The 19,457-nt window shown below is 43.1% G+C and overlaps 1 protein-coding gene across 1 annotated transcript; it reads right to left on the bottom strand.

The window, feature by feature from the left end:
• Positions 1 to 825: 825 nt before the first annotated feature.
• On the bottom strand, positions 826 to 18,863 carry AMD1 (adenosylmethionine decarboxylase 1). Its single transcript, XM_005518275.2, has 9 exons — positions 18,335 to 18,863; positions 8,309 to 8,395; positions 6,942 to 7,068; positions 6,383 to 6,485; positions 5,535 to 5,577; positions 5,305 to 5,449; positions 4,203 to 4,295; positions 3,961 to 4,116; positions 826 to 2,999 (listed from the first exon to the last, which is right to left on the bottom strand). The coding sequence occupies exons 1-9, from the start codon at positions 18,463 to 18,465 to the stop codon at positions 2,859 to 2,861; spliced, it is 1,026 nt and encodes a 341-aa protein (XP_005518332.1). The 5' UTR covers positions 18,466 to 18,863; the 3' UTR covers positions 826 to 2,858.
• Positions 18,864 to 19,457: the final 594 nt, after the last annotated feature.

Consider the following 19,457-nt stretch of genomic DNA (forward strand, 5'->3'; position numbering starts at 1 on the left):
CTGAAATTGTTAAAACAGGATCTCTTGATGCTGCAAATTGGAATTTATTTTCATAGCATTTGCTGGGCATTTTAAAGTCTTAAGTACTTGAAGTAACTACAAGGTACTACTTACTATTCAGAATACCATTAGAGATCTGTAACATCACAGAGAAGGTTCTGGGTGACTAATGAAACCTGTATTCAAAAATAAACAATTTAAAGGTTTTAGACTTCCAGTACAATACCAACACATTACGTAGGTGACTTTGGGGCATATCCGCACTGCTGGAGCTTTGCAGGTATGATTAAACTGCAGCTGCTCTTCCGGTAGGACTTACCACATGAACTCAAGGAATTTTCAATTGTGCTGGTTGCATCTGCTTAGCACTGACATTCCTAGCCACTACCTTCTGGTTTAGGTTACTATCTAGATTAGGTATACCTGCCTATTTCACCTTAAGTGATAAATCTCACCCTGAATTCTCAAAGCCAGTCTAAGCTTAAGCACACAAATGTATGCCAGTTTGTTACTTAGAACCAGTTGTCTTAATTCAGAGGGCTATTTAGAGTATTTAATGCTCAAGAAAAAGATACAGGTTAAATGCAGACAACACATTTTTGTGTTCATTTAGAGAAATTGGTTTAGTTTCAAGAACACCATAACATTTTCACTTGGCTTCATTTCACACGCTGCCTCATTTTAAACTGCCAATGCGTAGAGATGCATCCCCTACCAGAACAGTGCAAATTAGGACAGTAAGGACAAATCTATTTCAGAATTAAGCCATTTGGTATCAAAAAGCATGAAGAGAGCGAAGGATAGAATTGCTGGATCATCACTACAAACAATTTAAGCAAACTTTTATTGAAGCGTTAAGTTGTGGTACAGATATTTTTAAATGATCAAAGTCTAACACCACAGAAATTATAAACACCATACTCCCCCCATCCTGATCACCCAGATAGTTCAATAACCCATTCAACAGCTTTCATTTTCATAGACGAGGCTTATGCTTCTTTTTGTAAGATGCATTCTTTCAGTATTACTTAAAAAGGGATCTTCAGTCTACTTAAAGGACCTCAAGCCAAAAAATGTCAGAACAATTGGGACAATGCAAGAACAAAAAAAAAAAAACACCCATTGAAATATTGGTCCTCAATATTAACACCAAAAAGCATTAGTGCCATTTACAGCATGTAATTGATAACATTGGTAAAGAACATCAATAATATGCTTAAAATAAAAAAAAAAATCAAAATGTTCCAACCACTTGATTTCTAACCAAGCAGACTTTAGTTTAGAAGCACTGAAAAAGCGCTTCATTCATAAATACGGAAGGAACAAAAGAACCATTGTATCAAACCAGAAAGACTCAAAACATTGCACGGACAAGAGGGGAAAAATAATCTCAATTTTGTTGTTAACATGCTGGTCTCACAGCTGTTAAATCCCAGTATTTGCAAACAAACATAGCTGAAAGTGTGCCAGCTTTTCAAAGCCTACATTTTAGTCAATACTCATTAAAGTGACTTTGAATTACACACTAATTCATGCTCCATGAATAGCATTCTACTTTGCTTCTGTCCAGGTGTCCCAGACAGCTCTTGTTCTACACCTTCACTTAATGCCCTCAAGTCACAGTAAGAGGAACCACCTTAGCAATTAGGAGGAAAAAACAGATGAAGTCACAACACTCAAGTACAACATAAGTCACATGCACAACAATGTCACAGGACTGTCACAAGACAGAGGCATTAGCTTTGCTTGGAACAACAAAATGAAGTGACACCGGACCAGTTTAGAAGCACTCTTTACAGTCCCAAGTGGCAGGTCACAGGTTTTACTGAGAATAATCCAAACCAATCAACGCACCCAGACGAGCGAATTCCAGTCCTCCACTAGCCCTACCTGCCCGTGCTCAGGAGCACCAGCTTCCTGTTCTGACACAGCAAAGGATTAAGACAGAAAATGCCTGCTGCCAATATGAACTTGCACTTTGCAAAGCTGTCACACAATTATGCCAAGGGACTTGAAGCCTGGCTCAGCTCTTCCCCTGTCAAGTCTTGGACCTTCATCAAATTCTGCTGCCGCATAGCGGTGTGACAGCTTGGGGATGTGGACAGACAAATGACCATTAAGGTGAGACAAAACTAAGCCTGCACTAGTACCGATACCCAAGTTACTAGAGGTGAAAGACCAATGCATTAGCTCAGTTCTACAGAAGAGCTGAGCAAATTCCTAGAAGCTTTATTAGAGCATGAAAAGTCAGTCTGATTTAAAAATAAATCAACCACCACCTGTAGTAGCAAAACAATTTGTAACTGTTTTAAGAACTTTCTCCAAACATGAAAGTGTTAATTAGGAATCAGTTTCATTAGAAATCACAGAAGTTCATCAAAAACTGTTTTAGACTGAAATCACAACATAGATTAAAAAAAAAAAAAAAGAGTGACAATTTAACAGAGAACTGTCCCCAGTAAGTAGGTAGAGGCTGAAGTCTAATGAGGACGAAAGCCTTGTCTGTGGGGAATTTTTGGTGATACTTGGAGAAAAACTATACTGTGTGTAATTCTACCTGAATCATTTTTACAAGTGTTGTAAAGTTTCATACAGTAAGATTTTTCTACATGCACTTCAATTTCACAGCAAGAGTGGCATAGAGTACCTAAACACAGAAGAGAGCATTCATGCAAGATATCTAACTCCTTGATATAATAATGCATACAATTCAAAATGGTTATACTATGATTACACCTAGGGCTTTCCACAACTACAAGGTGGTGGGAGTGGAAAGCATGGCCCCCTGAATCATTAACTAGAAAGCAACCACCACCTTCTATATGGGATTTCTTTTTGCGTTTTTTCTTCATTCTTAATCAACTGTGCTGTTGCTGGCGATTTTTTGTAAAACTGGTAAAAACAAAATTATAATCACTGAATTGGGCAATCTGGTGATCAAGACGTTTAAACCCCTCAATCTTCTGGGCAGAGGAAAACACTGTGCGACATTTAGAGCTCTAGAAAACAAAAAACAAAAAAAGAAAAAAGGGGAAAGTTACTTTAAAAAGTGTCATTTAGAGATGGATTAGCACACTGCATTTCATATATGGTTCTTACTAATACATTTTAAAACCACTCTTCCTGACGGCAGAAAGCTTCATTCCCAAGCAGTGATTCTGCCCCCTACATATGGTACTGCTGCTCTGTGAACAATTATGGGGGTGGAGCACCTCTCTTATGGACACAAATTAACAGAACTGGAGTTGTTCAGCCCAGAGAAGGGAAGGCTCTGGGGAGACCTTAGAGCACCTTCCCAGTATCTAAAGAGGGCTGCAAGAGAGTTGGAGAGAGACTTTTTGCCAGAGCATGTAGTGGTAGAGCAAGTGGTAACAGATTTAAACTGAAGGAGGGTGGGTTTAAGATTAAATATTAGGGAAAAAAAAATCTTCATTGTGAAGGTGGTGAGACACTGGAACAGGTTGTCCAGAGAAGTTGTGGATGTCCCATCCCTGGCAGTGTTCAAGGCCAGGCTGGATGGGGCTTTGAGCAACCTGATCTAGTGGAAAGTGCCTCTGTCCACTGCAGGGGGTTGGAACTAGATAATCTTTAAGGTCACTTCCAACCCAAATAATTTTGTGGTTCTTTGATTAGCTGAGAGTAACACCATTAACAGTAGGTGTTCTGCAACTGACAGTTGCAGACAAATCGAGAAAAAATGCCAAAGCAAGAAATTATGCCTACACAGAACTACATCATTAGAATTCTTGGACCGGGATGCCAAATCTTGCTGTTTCTGAAGTTTTCTGAAGATCAGATTTAGTACATGCCAAAGCAAGACTGAAGGGTATTTTTACTTTTCAAACTTTCACTTTTCCAGGCAAACTGGAAACTGTTAATCTCCAGTGACAATCTCCAGCCTTGCTTCATTTGTGTCTATATGTATTTCATCAGCCAATAAGCTAATGCAAGAAAACTCACCTGATTGACAAAGAGAGTTGTCACAAATTTTCCTGGCTTGAAGACCTCTACAACTTTTCTAATCAGGTCATCGTAAGAGGTCTGACTTATGTTTGTTTCAAAACTAACATAAGAAAACTCTGGTTCTGGAGTGATGTGAATAGTCCAGTAAGTTCCCTGAAAAAAAAAAAAGGGTATTATTATCACCAAATATTTTTTTATTTTATTTACCAATGTTTATTATTAATGAGTGTATAACTTACATCCGATTTCATCCCATTCATTGAATACCCACAAGGATTGAACATTGTAGCATCAATAACAGAACCTGGTATCAGGTCACGAATTCCACTCATCTGAAACAAAGTTAAACAACTCTGTTTATCATGCATCCTTACACTTGTTTAGAATTAACTCAAATGCCGAATGAACATTTACTCAGCAAAGAGGACACCAGAATTCCCCCAATAAGAAGTCAGTGTGATTATGTGTACCACTACAGATGACCTTGGTTTGCATCCTGTCACTACATCAATAGCAGTGACAAGCTGCATGCAAGCTATCACACTGCCTCTTACAGAGCCCAGCTGCATCCATCCAAGACAAGGAAACAGCTTAGAACTGCAAAGCATTTTTGCTTTTGCTGCTGAAATGGAAAACAGAGCTTTTCTTCAACTACTATCCACAAAGTGAAGGCTGTTTACATTTACTCCGGAGTACGGATATGCTACTTTATACCCTAGAAAGAAGTGCAACCCCAAGTGTTTTGATTTACCCTGCAGTACCTGAGCTACAGCCAAATCTCAAATGGCAAATACAGTATGAGAACCAAAGCCTAAGATGGAAAACAAGATGAAGTCCGTGTACTTGTCAGGAAAACTTATTCATGTCACATCACTTTCCCATCAGGGAAAAGGAGGCAAACCCATCAAGTTACGCTTAGACCCCAAATCTGCCCTTCTCCTCATGGAAAAGGCTCCCTGATTTAATCTTGATTTGGGTAACTACTTAACCTTTTTGTTCCTTACCTTCAGTCTGAGCCTTACTGCTCGAAATCTACATCCTTAAAAGTTACTCAGCTTGTGGTTTTATTTCTACTCGCACATTCTTTAGAGTAAAAGCTTCCAATCACCCAAAGCACTGCATATTGCTGCCTTCACTAAAGGAGGCCATTGAAAACATGAAGTTGTATTCTCCCAAAACACTCTTGTGTTAAATCCATTTTCCTCCCAAAGTATTAATCCAAGACTTTCTATGACATCTCCCACCACAAAATAAACCTTGTACTAAAAGGTAAGTGAATGAAGCATTTTGTTGCTCAATTTCCACCATTCCCCCAAATGCTCAGTTTTCAAGCAAACATACACGAGTGACATCATTTGCAGTAACACCATCTTTCATGTAGAACTGGTCCATAACTACTGGGTCAAGCTCACTCATCAGAATTTCCAGTGTCTGATCAGGCTGATTGGATATCCGACTCTCTGGGAAATCCAGGGTGTACAGGTACCTACATAAAACACAAATCAAGTATGTAACACACGTTGACAGCACCAAGTTCCACTGTAAAGACTTCAAACTCTTTACATACATACCAGCAATCAGAGTTCATACGCCCCATGCAATAAGCTGCTCCATCTAGACAAGACAAAAATTCTCCAGTTAATGTACCACAGCTGAACATTTATGTAAAATATTATATTCATTTCTTATTTAAAGAAAGGGGCCTTTCACAGAACCCCATGAGGTTCACTAATGCAGTCAGTACCATATCAAATAACCAGGCATTTAACTTCAGTAACGCAAAGTTAATAATCAGAAAAGCAAGCTTCCGTAGAAGTGGGTCTGGACACCCCAGCTGAGAGGCTGCTATCAGGAAATCGATATTACAGTTTAGCTATGCACAGAGAGAAACCCTGGTACTCTCAAAGCCTCTGTTAAATGCATTTATGATTATAATTTCTTTTCAGATAACTCAGATGAGTAGCACAGCTTCCATGTTCCTTCAAAAACCTGTCACCTTAAAAGTTTAGATTCTTCTTAAAAGTCTTAAACTGTATTAAATGTTTAAATTCAGTTTTTAGCATAGTAACTTCTCTGAGAAGTTACACATTTCTCTGAGAAGCCCACATTTTTCTCCAGTGCATTACTTAGTTTAAATTACTATCCTAGCTTTTTAATAGGGCTTTCAGAATTTGGCAGAGTGACTGGAAGTCTGAAGATGACCCAGTAAAGACAAGGTACTAAATGTCAAGCTTGGTATAATTTAAATTTTGATCTTGGCAAACTAATATCAGAAATTCAGAAAATAAGTATTTACAGCTTTTGACTTTCATGCAAGGACTGCTGAATTCTTCACCTGGCAGCCTGCACCCATTGTACTGCTCATCACTTCTCATACATCAATCCTTCACCCAACTTTGTTGAAGTTTCATCAACTTACTTGGGAAAATTTCATTAAGAAACTCTACTTCTTCCTGGAAATTCCTATGTGGGTACTCCTGGTGGGAAGGCTTCATGAAATTCTTACGTGAATAAAAGAAGCTCTGAAAAAATAAAGGTGCATCTTAGGTATTGAGTATATGCATCCATCTTGAATCTAAGAGTTTAGAAAACTGCAAGCATGTATCCATGAACTTTCACAGGACCTAAGTTTTCCTTGTCAAAACACTGCTATCTGTATTCCCATTTCAGAAGCACACAGTTATTCCTATCTTAATTTCTAAGCTTCAGGAGACAGTTTACTTACAGAGTTGTTTTCCATTAGACAGCATGGGCACAGTTACTCTTAAGTAACTCAGCACAATAGCTTTTGTTAGTTAGCACCCACTAAGAGACAAAAAAAAAGGGCAACTGCTGCAGCAGAGCAATCTTACATTACAATCTTCCCATTATGGGAAGCATATATAAATGTCCAAGTTTCAGAATATTTAATGAAGAGTGAATTTGAAATATTAGCAAAAAGGTTTTTGTACATTCCAAGGAAGATTTTTTTGCCTTACCTGAATTGAGTCAAACCCACTGTACTCCCTAGCAAGCTCCAACAGGGGAACCAGTGCTTGCAGTAAGAGGGTGGTACCACACGTCTTCAAAATGAAACGTCTCTTGGAGACAAACATGCTACTCTCACTGTAAAAGAGGTGTTAAGACTATATTAAGTGCTCTACATAAAACAATCCAGGAGGGAGTTGTTAGGTCTTGGTACTTATCCCAACCAAATGCATTACTCTAAGTGAACACTCAGTATATGGCACAAACATACCTAGAAAATAGATCAAATCAATAGAATGCAGCTAACATTTGAGAGCTGTCATGATTTCCCAAAACAAACACCTGCTCCAAGCATGATTATTACCTAGCTGACACACTACAGGAAAAGGCAGACACATTAGACACCCTTAAACTATCTGAGAAATACAAACATGCTGTGAAGTGGGTACACAGGCACAGCTATATGATATGTCTCATAAGCAAGATCAACTAAGTCAGATACTTAACTACAGCCCAGCTGAACTGGAGATAGGCATTCATACTACATCCAGAACATTTAAACACGCTTAACAAGTATCTTTCCATCAGGTAACTGAACAATGGGAGTAAAAATTAATTTAAGTAACTCAGTTTGGAATGCTGTATACAAATTCAAAATCGAGGTTAAATTTTATCCAGGATGTAGTGCAACCAGTTACTCTTTCCAGAATTTTGTTTTAAATATGTGAATCTTGAAGAAACAAGTCTTGAACACAGTTTCTTTGACCAGCTTGCTCTTAGCACAACCTTGCCCTCAAGGCAGTCTTTTAGAGTACAAAAGCTTCAGTATTTGTAATCTGAAGTAAACCAGAGAATGTCAAACATGTCTGTAAAGTTCATGTACAAAAAGCAAGGAAAGTATTTTGCAAGATGAAAAACACATGGCAAAAGTAGTGTCCTTACAACTAAATGCAGCACAACAAAAAATCCAGGGTTCCAGGAAAGCTCCAGTTTTACAGATACCCTTAGGTCAGCTGCAAGTGTTGTTCCACTTGATTGTATTACGTGCAGTTAAAGCTGATCTACCAATAAGGATTTTTTGCTGATCTATAAGTGACACCTATAGGCTACTGTGCTGAAGCAATTAATACTGAAGTTCTGTATTGGGGACACTTATTTACCCATGGACAAAAGTCAGTGATGAGGTGCAAATCCACCACAGCTCTGTCGATCCTTCTGGTTAAAGGGAAAAAGAAATACAACTATGATGAGATTTGCACCTCTGAGCAGGAGATCCCTGCAAGTTGTAGCCATCAACTTGCCATTAATACAAGACTGGATTCTCAGCCAAGTGAATCACATATGACAGCTTTCACTTTTTTTCCTCCTAGTGCCTTACCTGAGTACATAAGCTTCCTGCTTGTCAGTTTTTGTCACACTTATGATCAAACAATGCACATTCTCCAGAAGTTTGTCCCACTCAATCCTGTGAAGAAATTACAGAAGAGCACAAACAACAGGTTAAACAAACCAAAGCTTGCTGGAGCCCTGGGTAAAAAGCCCAAACAAGACTGGAGTCTTGATTTACTGGATTGAGAGCACAAAATGGGAAGAGTTTTCATACAGGGACTGTCTCTCACAATACAGTAACACTCCATTCTTTGCTCTTGATGGCTCAGTAGTCCTCAAAAACCTGTTACCATGATCTGCTGCATGCAGACAACTGCTGAACAGCAACCTCAAGCTTCTAACCAGGTGAGCCAGGATATCCTTAAATCCTGCATACCACAGGTTGGTAACTTAAGGTATGCTTTAGCTTGAACCTCTGTGCACTTCAACCACAGTAGTCATTGACAACTACTACAGTAATAAACCAGTAGGTTATCACTGAGATGTTTTAACTGACTAGTATAGAGTCAAGTTCGTAATTTAACTGAAAAGCTAAAAACTATTATTAATAGATTCAGTGGTCTGAATGCCTCTTTGACCAACCAAGATCAGAGAATTCCTTCACACAGTGCAAACTGTAGCTATGGTGCTAGAATTCAGTATGGTGGTAGACGTTTAATATTTCAATTCTTTACTAATATTACTCATTCTACAAAGAATCTGAAACAAAAATAAAAAAACAGAACAAAACACCAACAAACCCCCCCCCAAAAAAAAACAAAAACCAAAAAAACCCCAACAAAAGCCAAAGGCTCAAATTAAGCCAAAATACTGAAGTACTCAAGAAAAATGAGGGACTCGCAAAAAAACTACTTTGGTTGTCACTTTAGTCTTGTGTCTACACCAGATTAGTAGAATTCAACACAGTCAATTTTGCTAAAAATAAGACAGGAACAGATACAGCTTCCTGATGTCACAAAATTACAAGAGTGCCAGCTGTCCTACTTCTCCCTTCCCTCAGCATATTCCACCTGCAGGTTTGTGCTGGCTCCTGTCCTCGGGGATGTCATGATCCAAGAGATTTACTAACCCAGCACAAAACTAAGCTGCCCATCAGTAGAGCTAGAATAACTGCAGGAGCTAGGAGCATGAAAAAATTGCCAATTTTTCATCACCAAGCAAGCTCAGCTTGGCCATATAAAACTGTCAGCCTAATCCCTCTTCAGGAGGCAGACCTCTCACCCTTTACTGACACTGCAAAAGCCCCATGGCTGTACTCCAGGACAGAGCACTCACTGTTAATTCCATCAACACTTTCTCCTGCAGCCACCAGTCTTTCCCCTTAGAAAACTGGTCAGTTTGTGAAGTTGAAATTTTGTATTCTGTCATATGTATAATTAAAACATCCATATATTCTTTAGCCTTTCTAAACAGTCAGCAAATAAATGCCTTAACTTCTCCCTCCATGAATTCATTCATTCAGAAGAATGCCTTTTCAAAATGAATTCTGTACCTTTACTAACTCGAGGATTTTCCCATTTAAAATACATATTACACCAGAACAGTAATACTTATATGACTCCACCAGAACATACATTAAGAAAATTCTATCCATTAAAAAACCCTCATAAGCAAGTGTACATCTGATTAACTTAGAAATTCAGTGATATAACTGGATACTTAAAATCAAAGTGAGGTTTACTCCAGTTAGTGACCCTCGATGAAATGCTTTTCTGCAAACACAGACATGACAGCACACTCAAATCTCCATGTTAAATTAAAAAGCTTATTTTGAATGCTCAGGTCCCACTCATTTACTCAGCTCTATGCCTATGTCATTGATTTGATTTAGTTCTGTTCCTAAAACTCAAGTGTACATGAAAATGCAAGCAGCTGCTCACCTTAAAAAGAGTGGTAAATGCAGAGTGTGAAATAGGTATCATATAAACTATCTTAAAAATGGTCCTAAAAAAATCTTACTATTTTGCTAGAAAACTAAAGGATTTAGTTTTCTCTGGCTACAGCACACCAGCGTAAGTTTGCCAGCCACTCCTCCTGTAAATTGAACTAAGTAATGTATTATATTGCTCAAACCATTCCAGCATCCCTACTGACATTTTATCTGCCATTAAATAAACACCCAGAGTATGACACTGCATTTGGGAAAGGTGAGGAAGAGTTCCCTGATGCTGAGCTGTACTAACTCCATTTGTACATTACTACAAATCTGATTTTGTACTTGTCCAAGTATTAATGGACATGTAACTATCTTAGGCTTTGCAGGAGCATACGTCTCAGCCTTCACAAGCTTCTTACTCGGTCAGACAGTCAAAACCTCAGGCTTAAGCAGGGAAGTGACACTTTTTCTTTAAGTATCACTGTAGTGCAGTTCTGTGCATGCATTTCAGGGCAACGCCTTGTGCATGTTTTCAGACATGTACTTGCAGAGGAAGATGTAACAAGTTTGGTAGTTCAGTGAGGGGCCAGTATAGCACCAACAATGCACTGTTGTGTGTTAAGTGTGAAGCCCAGGATGCAAAGGAAGTCCCATTATGCTTGCTGGTACCACAGCTGGTATTTCGGTTCCATGGCTGAAACCTGCAGTTGCACGAGACCTTTGCACCACAGCTTTGCTCAAGTCCTCACTGTGGCACTACAGAAACCGTAGCTAAGCATACACTAAATGTTGTGTTCAGCCTTTAGAGAAATAAAGGGCAAGGTCATAATTCAATCTGTCTAGGGCAGCATTAAGGAAAAATCCTACAATTTCAGAATCAGACAAGATGCCAGGCTTGCTCTAGAAGCATACACAGACTAACAAAGGTTTGCAGCACCAGGATCAGACTTGGCCACATTAGGGAGCAGTTCTGCTGGGATACTGGCCTGTATCTAACTGCATTTTAAAGTTAAGTACAGAAAACTAAAGGAAGGCTGGATTTGATCCAATATAATCTATTTAAACAAGATGACCTTACTTTTTGGCATGTTCTATTGTTTAAAGCTAAGGAAGAACATCTGGGACTACTTTGTACGTACCAAGTAGATTAAGTTCAGTACAAGTCTAACCCTTGTATTTCTTCCCCCTTTTTTTTCTTGGATCCATATAACTGTCACTAGTTGAGACAATATCTACTCACACTTGAATGAAGAAACAAAATCAACCTTAAAAGTAGTATTTTGGTAATTATCACTACATGTATTGGAGCTATTCAATAATAAGTAAAAATCCGCTAAGTTAGTAATTTAAGATATTTGAGAGCACTACTAATTTGCATAGCTGAGTGAAGTTTCAACTTGGAAGCAAAGCCTGCAATGGAAAAAGGGCACTGAAGTAAGACTGATTCTCAGTGTAGTGCCATCATGGACATGTGCTCTTCAAAATTCCCCCTTCAACGATCAATGTGCAAGGCATTACTAGCTCCTAAATTATTTCCCATAGCCAGACATCAGGACAATGCCACTTTGGAAACTGCTTTCCTATACTCAAGCATAGTAGAATATGATCCATGAGAGTCATTGGCAGATTTCACTGGAAGCAAGTTCTGCAGCAGACCTGCAGACACGGACTTCAGACTGACTCCTCACTTATGTGGGCTTTTATTGACCACTTCCACATTCCAAAGATCCCCTTTCTGAATTTTCAAATAACTGCTACTTATCCAGAGTCAATTTAGTTTCTTGAATGGGCAAGCATGATACACCTCAAATGACTGCACCTTCTCAGAGCACAGCATCCATGAAAATGGAATACATCCACTCAGGTGTGACAAACTACCCTCACTTGAACAGTAAAAAGCTAGTTGTTATACACCTGACTAGCAGAACATCCCAAAAAGAAACAAAACAAAACCAAGTTTAACATCCTGCTCCAATACCTGTGTTGCAATATTTAATGCCTTATCAACAGACTTGTTACCAGAGTACAAGTACCAGAGTACAAGTAACTTCCATGCAAAAGCCAACCAGGTATGTCAGTAGGGAAAAGCTATTAGAACTTAGAGAGAAGTAGCTTAATTGTAGGAAGTATGCTTCATGAATAGTCAACAGTTCCTCTGAACCAAGTTCCAAAGCATCATATTTGCTCCTTTATTTCAGAAGGAAGTTTTCCTTGACAGATAAAACCATGCTTTTGAACACAAGATATTGGCCTCTTCTGAGCCTTTACCTTCAGGGGTAAAACACATCCTTTGACATGAGTCAAGCATACCAGGCACAATACTGCTGTTTCAGGCCAATTGGAACTGGGAACAGCAATTTGAAGAGATTAAGAACTACATCAAGAACTCATTTCTATCAGCAGCCAACAGCCTCCTCAAGCACACCACCCCAGTAACAGGACCTTGCTAAGGCAGCCAGACAGCACTGTGCAGAAAAGTTGTACTGCAGTAGGGCAGGAATTCTTAGGAAATAAATACTATTTATTAGAAAGACATCTTAAGCCACATACATACTCTTGCATAGCTTTTCATTAGAACAGAACAGCTGACAATTCTGTAGTACCACAATAAGCCTTTTAATCTTGACTATGCAAGACCTTGTTCTAATATTAAGCATTCAAATGCAGAACAATCTTTCATCCCCTCAACTGTTACCTACTGTTTTTAGGAGCCACTTAGGTATCAGTTACCTCGCTAGCAGGCTACAGTTCAACAGCAATTTCCTACCAATACTGTAATCCAGACAGCCTAAAACTGTGTCTAAACTGCCTAGGCAGAGGAGATGCAGCCAAGACACATAAAAGCTGGCTAAACATCGGTGTCAGCAGAGCTGGAACATTGCTTTCAAGCATCCCAAAACAGGTAGGAACAGTACAGAGCTCACAAAAGTCACAAGCATTTTAAAGCACCTCTCATCAGCTTGTGTATTTCTCTGCAGACAGGTGCATGTGAATTACTTCCTATTAGAAATAATTTATAAATTGCTGCTTAAGGTAGGTTACCTTGAACCACTTACACAGCCTGAGTTTAGGCTCAAAGCACTTGCAACTAAGATAAGTTTACATGGGCAATATCTGTGGGGTGCACACAAGTGTCACACCCTCTATATGTTCTGAGCACAGCTATACAGAGGGACTGTCCACATCTCCCTTATCTTAAACCTAAGAAGCCCTCCAGGGACAAGCAGTTAACATTGAGACCTGGGTGGGAAATTGCATCCACATTGAAAGTGATTCTGTGCAGTACAGATCACAAAATCCCTCTTACCTAGAAAGTCCCAAGCCAGCTACTTAAGAGTGTCCCTCCCAAATTAAACCAAGATATTTCAGCAATGGCACAAAGATGGCCACAGCTGGGGCTCTGAAGGCTGCATATTTCTCCTGTTGTGAGCCTTACACCAACTATTGCAGTTATACAGGATGGGGACTCCATCCTTTACATCCAAGGAGTTCACTGGGTATTCCCAAGCCTCTCATATGCCAGGACATCGGAAATATTTGAGGAAGCATGAGCCCCAGCAGGCACAGCAGGACTTACAACATTCAGGGCAAACATGAGTGCAATTTGCTCCAGAAGGAACACAGTAAGACAGCAAGTATCTACCAAAAACTCCAAGTCTTCCCGTTCTCCAGGCCAAGCAAACAACCATTAGGAAAGGCCTTTGAGGAATACACCAATAGCTGCTTATTTATATTCTACAGTCTCACTAAGGGCCCAAACCTTTGACAGAAATTGACTACCCAAATGCTTCAGCACTTTTAGTGGTAAAGTAGGAAAACGCCAGAAACTCTTCAACAGAAGTCTTCATTTCCTGCAAGCAGTATCCAAATCAGTAGTAGTGAGAATAAAAGGGCTTGTTTCCATTGTGTGAAACCATTCTTTAATTTAATTACAATTTTGAGTTATAAGAAAGCACTTTTACCTGTAATTTTTACCTGATCTAAAATCTAGTTGATTAATATCCATTCTGATGAGGGGAAGACTGCACTCTTACATAAAGTTCTCCAAATAACCTTGCATCACCCAGAAAAAAAGCTCCACAAGTACAAGGGGACAGAAGCCCTTATCTCAGCACAGCCATGCCTTCTTTCCAGAGTCCCTTCAGTTTTGTTCCAAAGCTCTGCAGGAGCAGAGCAGGGCTCGTGGCTCAGCTTCCTCATACCTTCAGTATTTGAGGAAACAGGCAGGTAACACTGGCCAGGACTGGGGGAAGGGGCAGAGATGCCACAGCACTGCAGCAGTGAGCTGACTCGGGCTACAGGGTGCAGTACACAGCAAGGATTTACAGGACTCCTACCAAATCCTTGATTGTATTGGTGCTTGGGAGCTTTCTTGTAGCACAGGGTCAGAATGTCCTAGCAGTGTCACCCCATTGCTGAGTTTTCTCCAGCTTGTGTACAATATAGACATAATATAGACAAACAGGAAGATTAAAAGTTCATAAATAAGCTCAGTTTCCGAGTATTCCTCACGACTGAATGCTTGAGAGATGAGCTTTTAACACTGGCATAATTTATTTATAGTTTCAAACTTCTGTACATTCAAGACCCTGACAGCCCTTGAGAAGGAAACTGCATAGCTGCACATCATCTGAAGGAATTTTACTGTGGGGATAGTGAATGCACTACACAGTCACCATGGAAATCCAGGGCTTGCAGCAAGTTCATCATGTTTTCAACAAACCCTCTGCTTTCTATACATAGTTTAAGGCTATTTTTTCAGGGAAAAAAGAATGCTTTATAAAGCATGGTGTGAACAAGCAATAAAATTAAAGTAAATTATTTTGAGACCACAAAAACATTAACTTCATTCCACTGCTGGATATAAGCAGGGGAGGCATATTTAGATGCTTGCCAGTAACTATTTCAACCACAAGACCTTTTTCATTAACAAGTGACCAAAAACACCCCAAAACTTAACAAAATAAAGCTCAAATTCCCTGCTTTTTAGTTGGGACCTTTATTGAATGTATTACAATGACAGATCTTTTCTGAAATACGTTACACATAATCCAAACTTTTATCCAGAGAGTAGGTTTCCCCATAAGAGTGGAAAAAAGTGGAAAAAAGTCTTAATTCCATCAGGTCAAGAACTTTTTTTGCTGATGATATCCAGCAAAGACTTTAAAATATCTAATCCCTAACAAGCACGCACAACACTGAAATTTTTAGCTTTGAGCACCAGCTTAGTCATTCAGTAGATGAATGGTTCACATTTCACTACTAAGCAGGTATTACAATACAAAAGGCAAGCTCAACTGGTTTGCAACTTGATTCTAATTTAGCTACTGTTCTACAGTTTCAGCTTTGATTTCAGGTTCTGTTCAACATAAACTAGCTTATTCAATCACCTTTACAGAATTATCATGGCAGGATACATTGTATTCAGTTTGCATCTATCAGCTGTAACAGGTAATTGAATTCTAACAGTTTTCCAGAAGATAATGTTTGTAGAAGGTTATTTCATGCTAGAAACACAGCATCACTGATAATTACAAGCAGACTCAGGTTAATAGCAGTCTCACACATGTCACAGCTTCCTACCAAAGAAAGTAAGCAAGTTCCATTAACATGTTGTATTAAGAGCCAATTAACACTAAAGTCCTCAAAGCCTGCTCGCAGCTCTAACACTGCGTTAAAGACTACACGTTCAACAGTTAACAGTTCTTATCCACTCTATTAAAACTTTACAGCCATATCTTAACCACACAAAGGAACTATCCCAGCACCCACCCTGCAATTACTTTAAATGCTCTGGGAGCAGTTTAAAAGTTAGGTTCGAAGTTTTGGAAAGTCTTTGCAAAAATTAGTCTGAGCCGACAAACGGAACATCAGAGAGCATGAATGTGTCAATGAGGAGAGCATCCGCAGAATGCCATCTCTAAACTACATCTGCACATCAACAAAGTCAAACGAGTACTTATTTGGAATTTCACATTTTAAGTCAAACACTACAGGACTCCTCCAGCACCCAAGCAGCTCACATCATCTGCAAGCATTTCAGCTAGGATTTTCCTTCCAGGATTGCCTGGACATTAACTATACAAGCTGTTACCCTGTGTCTACTACACCACTAAGCCTCAAAGAGCTATAAAACCACATTTGATGATTTCCACGTTAAGTACATTATTTGGAAAGGTCTATATACCTTCACAAGTCAAAGATACACAAGCAAATTACCTATTGCACCAACAGGTCAGAAGTAAAAATGTATTCCACAGTGCTTCTGGTACAGCAGAAATGAAGCTTCTACTAACCATGGACACGTGGGCTACTCATACTTTAAAAAAAAGTATCAGCTCACTGTCAATTCACATCTGTGAAGAGCTAATTCTACCGACATACAGACATGGGAAATTTTCTGAGAAATACCAAAGCAAAGAAAAAGACGAACAAGACACATTCTCTGAATGAAGATTAACATACTCCAAACATTAAGTACACTATTACAAGCCCTCTTGCTCAATCTCCCAGAGCAGCAGAGGCCGCTGGGTAACAGCGATATGCACAAGCAGATCTGGATACACCGAGAGCCAGATCCTCCAGCAACCTGAAAAGCTGAGCAGCTGACCATACTGAAAGGTTAACTACTCACATGAGTATAACCTTCAGATTTGTCCTGTTTGCTTAGGACAAGCTACATTTTCCAACTATATCACTGATCCCACCTACATGTCATTTATGTTGTCACTGCAAGCTCATCCATAGTTCTGCAGATTTTGCTTTGTACTTCAAGCTTGCAGCTACCATTTTCTTACACTTCCAGAACACAATTTTTTGTGGATCAACAGCTGTACCATCACTCAGTCGAAGTGTTCCACAGAATCCTAGAACGGTCTGGGTTGGAAGAGGCCTTAGAGATCCCTTAGCTCCAGCGTTTCTACACCGTACCGCTCCAAAACACAGCGCTGGCAACCTGCAGCACAGACGGCCCGTGCCCGCCTTGCCCAGCACGGCTCCCGAGCCCCCCGAGCGCCGGCAGGTGGCCATCGGCTCCTGTGCTAACAAAGGCGGCGCAGGCACATTCCTGGGCGGCGGGCGGGGAGCGGCGGGAGCCGGTGCCGAACACGTGCGCCGGGAGCGGAGCGGCTCGGAGCGGGCCCCGGGCCTTCCTTCCCCGCCCCGGGCGGCGCCGAGCGCGGCGCCAGCGCATTCCCCACATGCCCATTGGGTGACGGGCGCGGCCCGGCCCTCCGCGGAGTCCCGCTCCCATTGGCCTCGGCTCCTCAATGGGGGAGAAGGACGGGAGCGGCGGCGCGGCCCGGGAGCGCGGCCAGGACACTCACGTGTAAACCGCGGCTCCAGCCACACTTCTGGGGGAGGAGGGGGCACCGCCTTTCCCGGTGCCTCCCTCGCTCCGGTGCCCACCGCACCGCCGGGCGACACGGGAAGGGTCCCCGGGTACCGCCTGCTTCCCCTGGCGAGAGCTGCTCTATGGACCTCTCCGGCTACGCAGTGCCACACCGGCCATGTGAGAGGGAACCATCCACCCTCGCCGCGACAGACGCAGGGATCTCGCTTCCCAGATGGCATTAACGGGGAGGGAGACTCCCGAGTCCCCGCTCTCCGCAGTACGGCACGGGCAGGGATTTCCCGAGCCTTCTCATCCCGAAACTGGCCGTCGGAACGGGACGAGCCGCCGCAGAGGGGTGGGCTCCAGCAGCACTGCGCCACCGCGCCCGCTCCCCCCGCGGCGCTCCCGGCCGGCGCGGCACACGCCCGGCTCCGCTCCGCCACATGTTGCCAGCGGCAGCCGCGCGGGGCTGCACGAGGTGGCGGCGCGGAATGGCTCCCGGCACCGCCGCCTCCCTGCCCGGGGGGTCTCTGGAGGGCGGCGGAAGGTCATTCCCAGCGGGGAGACGCCGGGGCTGTCACCGGGAAAGCGGGAAGGCGGCCGGCAGCGCGGGACCCCAGCCCCCCCCGTCGGCTCCCCCGGAACCTGCCTTCCCCCGGCGCGGCCGCCATCGCCCCCCAAAGCGCCGCCACACCCGGGCCATTCAGGGACCCTCCCGCCCCGCCGGCCGCCCCCCCAGGGGCAGCGCTGCCCCCGCCACCGCCTCTCCCCGCTCCCACCCCACCCCGCCCCGGCCGATCGCGGACCTGGGTATGGTGCGGAGGTCGCCGGACCCCTTGCTCTGGTGCGGCTCCTGCTGCGCGGGCTGCTGCCGGGCGAACCACACCTCCAACAGCTTCTCGGTCCCTTCGAAGAAGTGTGCACCGCTCTCCTTCATGGTGAGACAACTCAGCAACCAACAACCACAGAAATTAAACGACAACCAAACTGCCGCCCCCGGCCGCCACCGTTCGCTGCTGCTGCACGGGCCGCGCTGCTGCCGCCGCCGGGTCCCAGTCCGTCCCGGGCGGGTTTCACCTTCTGGGGGATTTGCGTAATATTAATTTAAAAAAAAAAAAAAAAAGGAATAAGCAGAAGAAGGAAGGATTTTTTTTTTTTTTTTTAAACGGGCGAAAACCACCCGGAGTGCGCGGCGGCGGATGCGGCGTGAGCGTGTGTGAGCGGGTTACAGTCCGAGCGGGGGTGCGGGCGGGCGATGCGGTTCGGTTCCTTGTAGTCCGTGTGTTCCCCTGTTACAGAGAAGAGCGTTGAGCGAGCGCTAGCTAATGTCGCCGGCCATACTGTGTAAGCGAGGGGCCAGTGCGCACGCAGCCGCCTTTATACCCCCGCAGGTACCCGCATCACGCCGGGCCGCGCCGCTCATTGGGCGCCCGCCGCTCCGGCCCGCCCTTCCCCGCTTCCCATAGGGTGGAGGTGACGCCTGTCAAGGCATATGCCGGTTCCTCTGGCCCCTCCCGCTGCAGCCCGCCCGCAGGGAGCGGGAGATGGAGCGCGGGCGGCGGCGGGGCTGGGGCAGCGCTCGGGGCCGCGGTGTGGCGGCCGTACCGGGATGGGACCGCCCCGCCCCGAACATGGGTGGGAAGCACGGGCTGTGGTCGGCAGGGAGCCGTGTCAGGGAAAGCAGGGCTTGAACATGGCCTAGAGACGGCGGGGGAGCATCCCCCGAAACCATTCGGCGCGTAGCGAGGGGCGAGCCCGAGAATTTCGGCTCTTCCGGGGCCGTGGCGGCAGCGCTGCGCTGCAGCCGGTGCTCCTTCCCTCTGTGCTCGCCGTAAGGTGCTTCCCTCGCTCGTAAGAGGAGCTCAGCCGAGCGTTCAGCCGTAGTTCCCGTTCCCTTCGCCCTATGCAGGAGCCCAGCGTGTGTGACTG

The sequence above is a fragment of the Pseudopodoces humilis genome, chromosome 3 (assembly GCF_049639895.1).
Source record: "Pseudopodoces humilis isolate 2021_Gansu_Grassland_sample_001 chromosome 3, ASM4963989v1, whole genome shotgun sequence".
NCBI lineage: Eukaryota > Metazoa > Chordata > Aves > Passeriformes > Paridae > Pseudopodoces > Pseudopodoces humilis.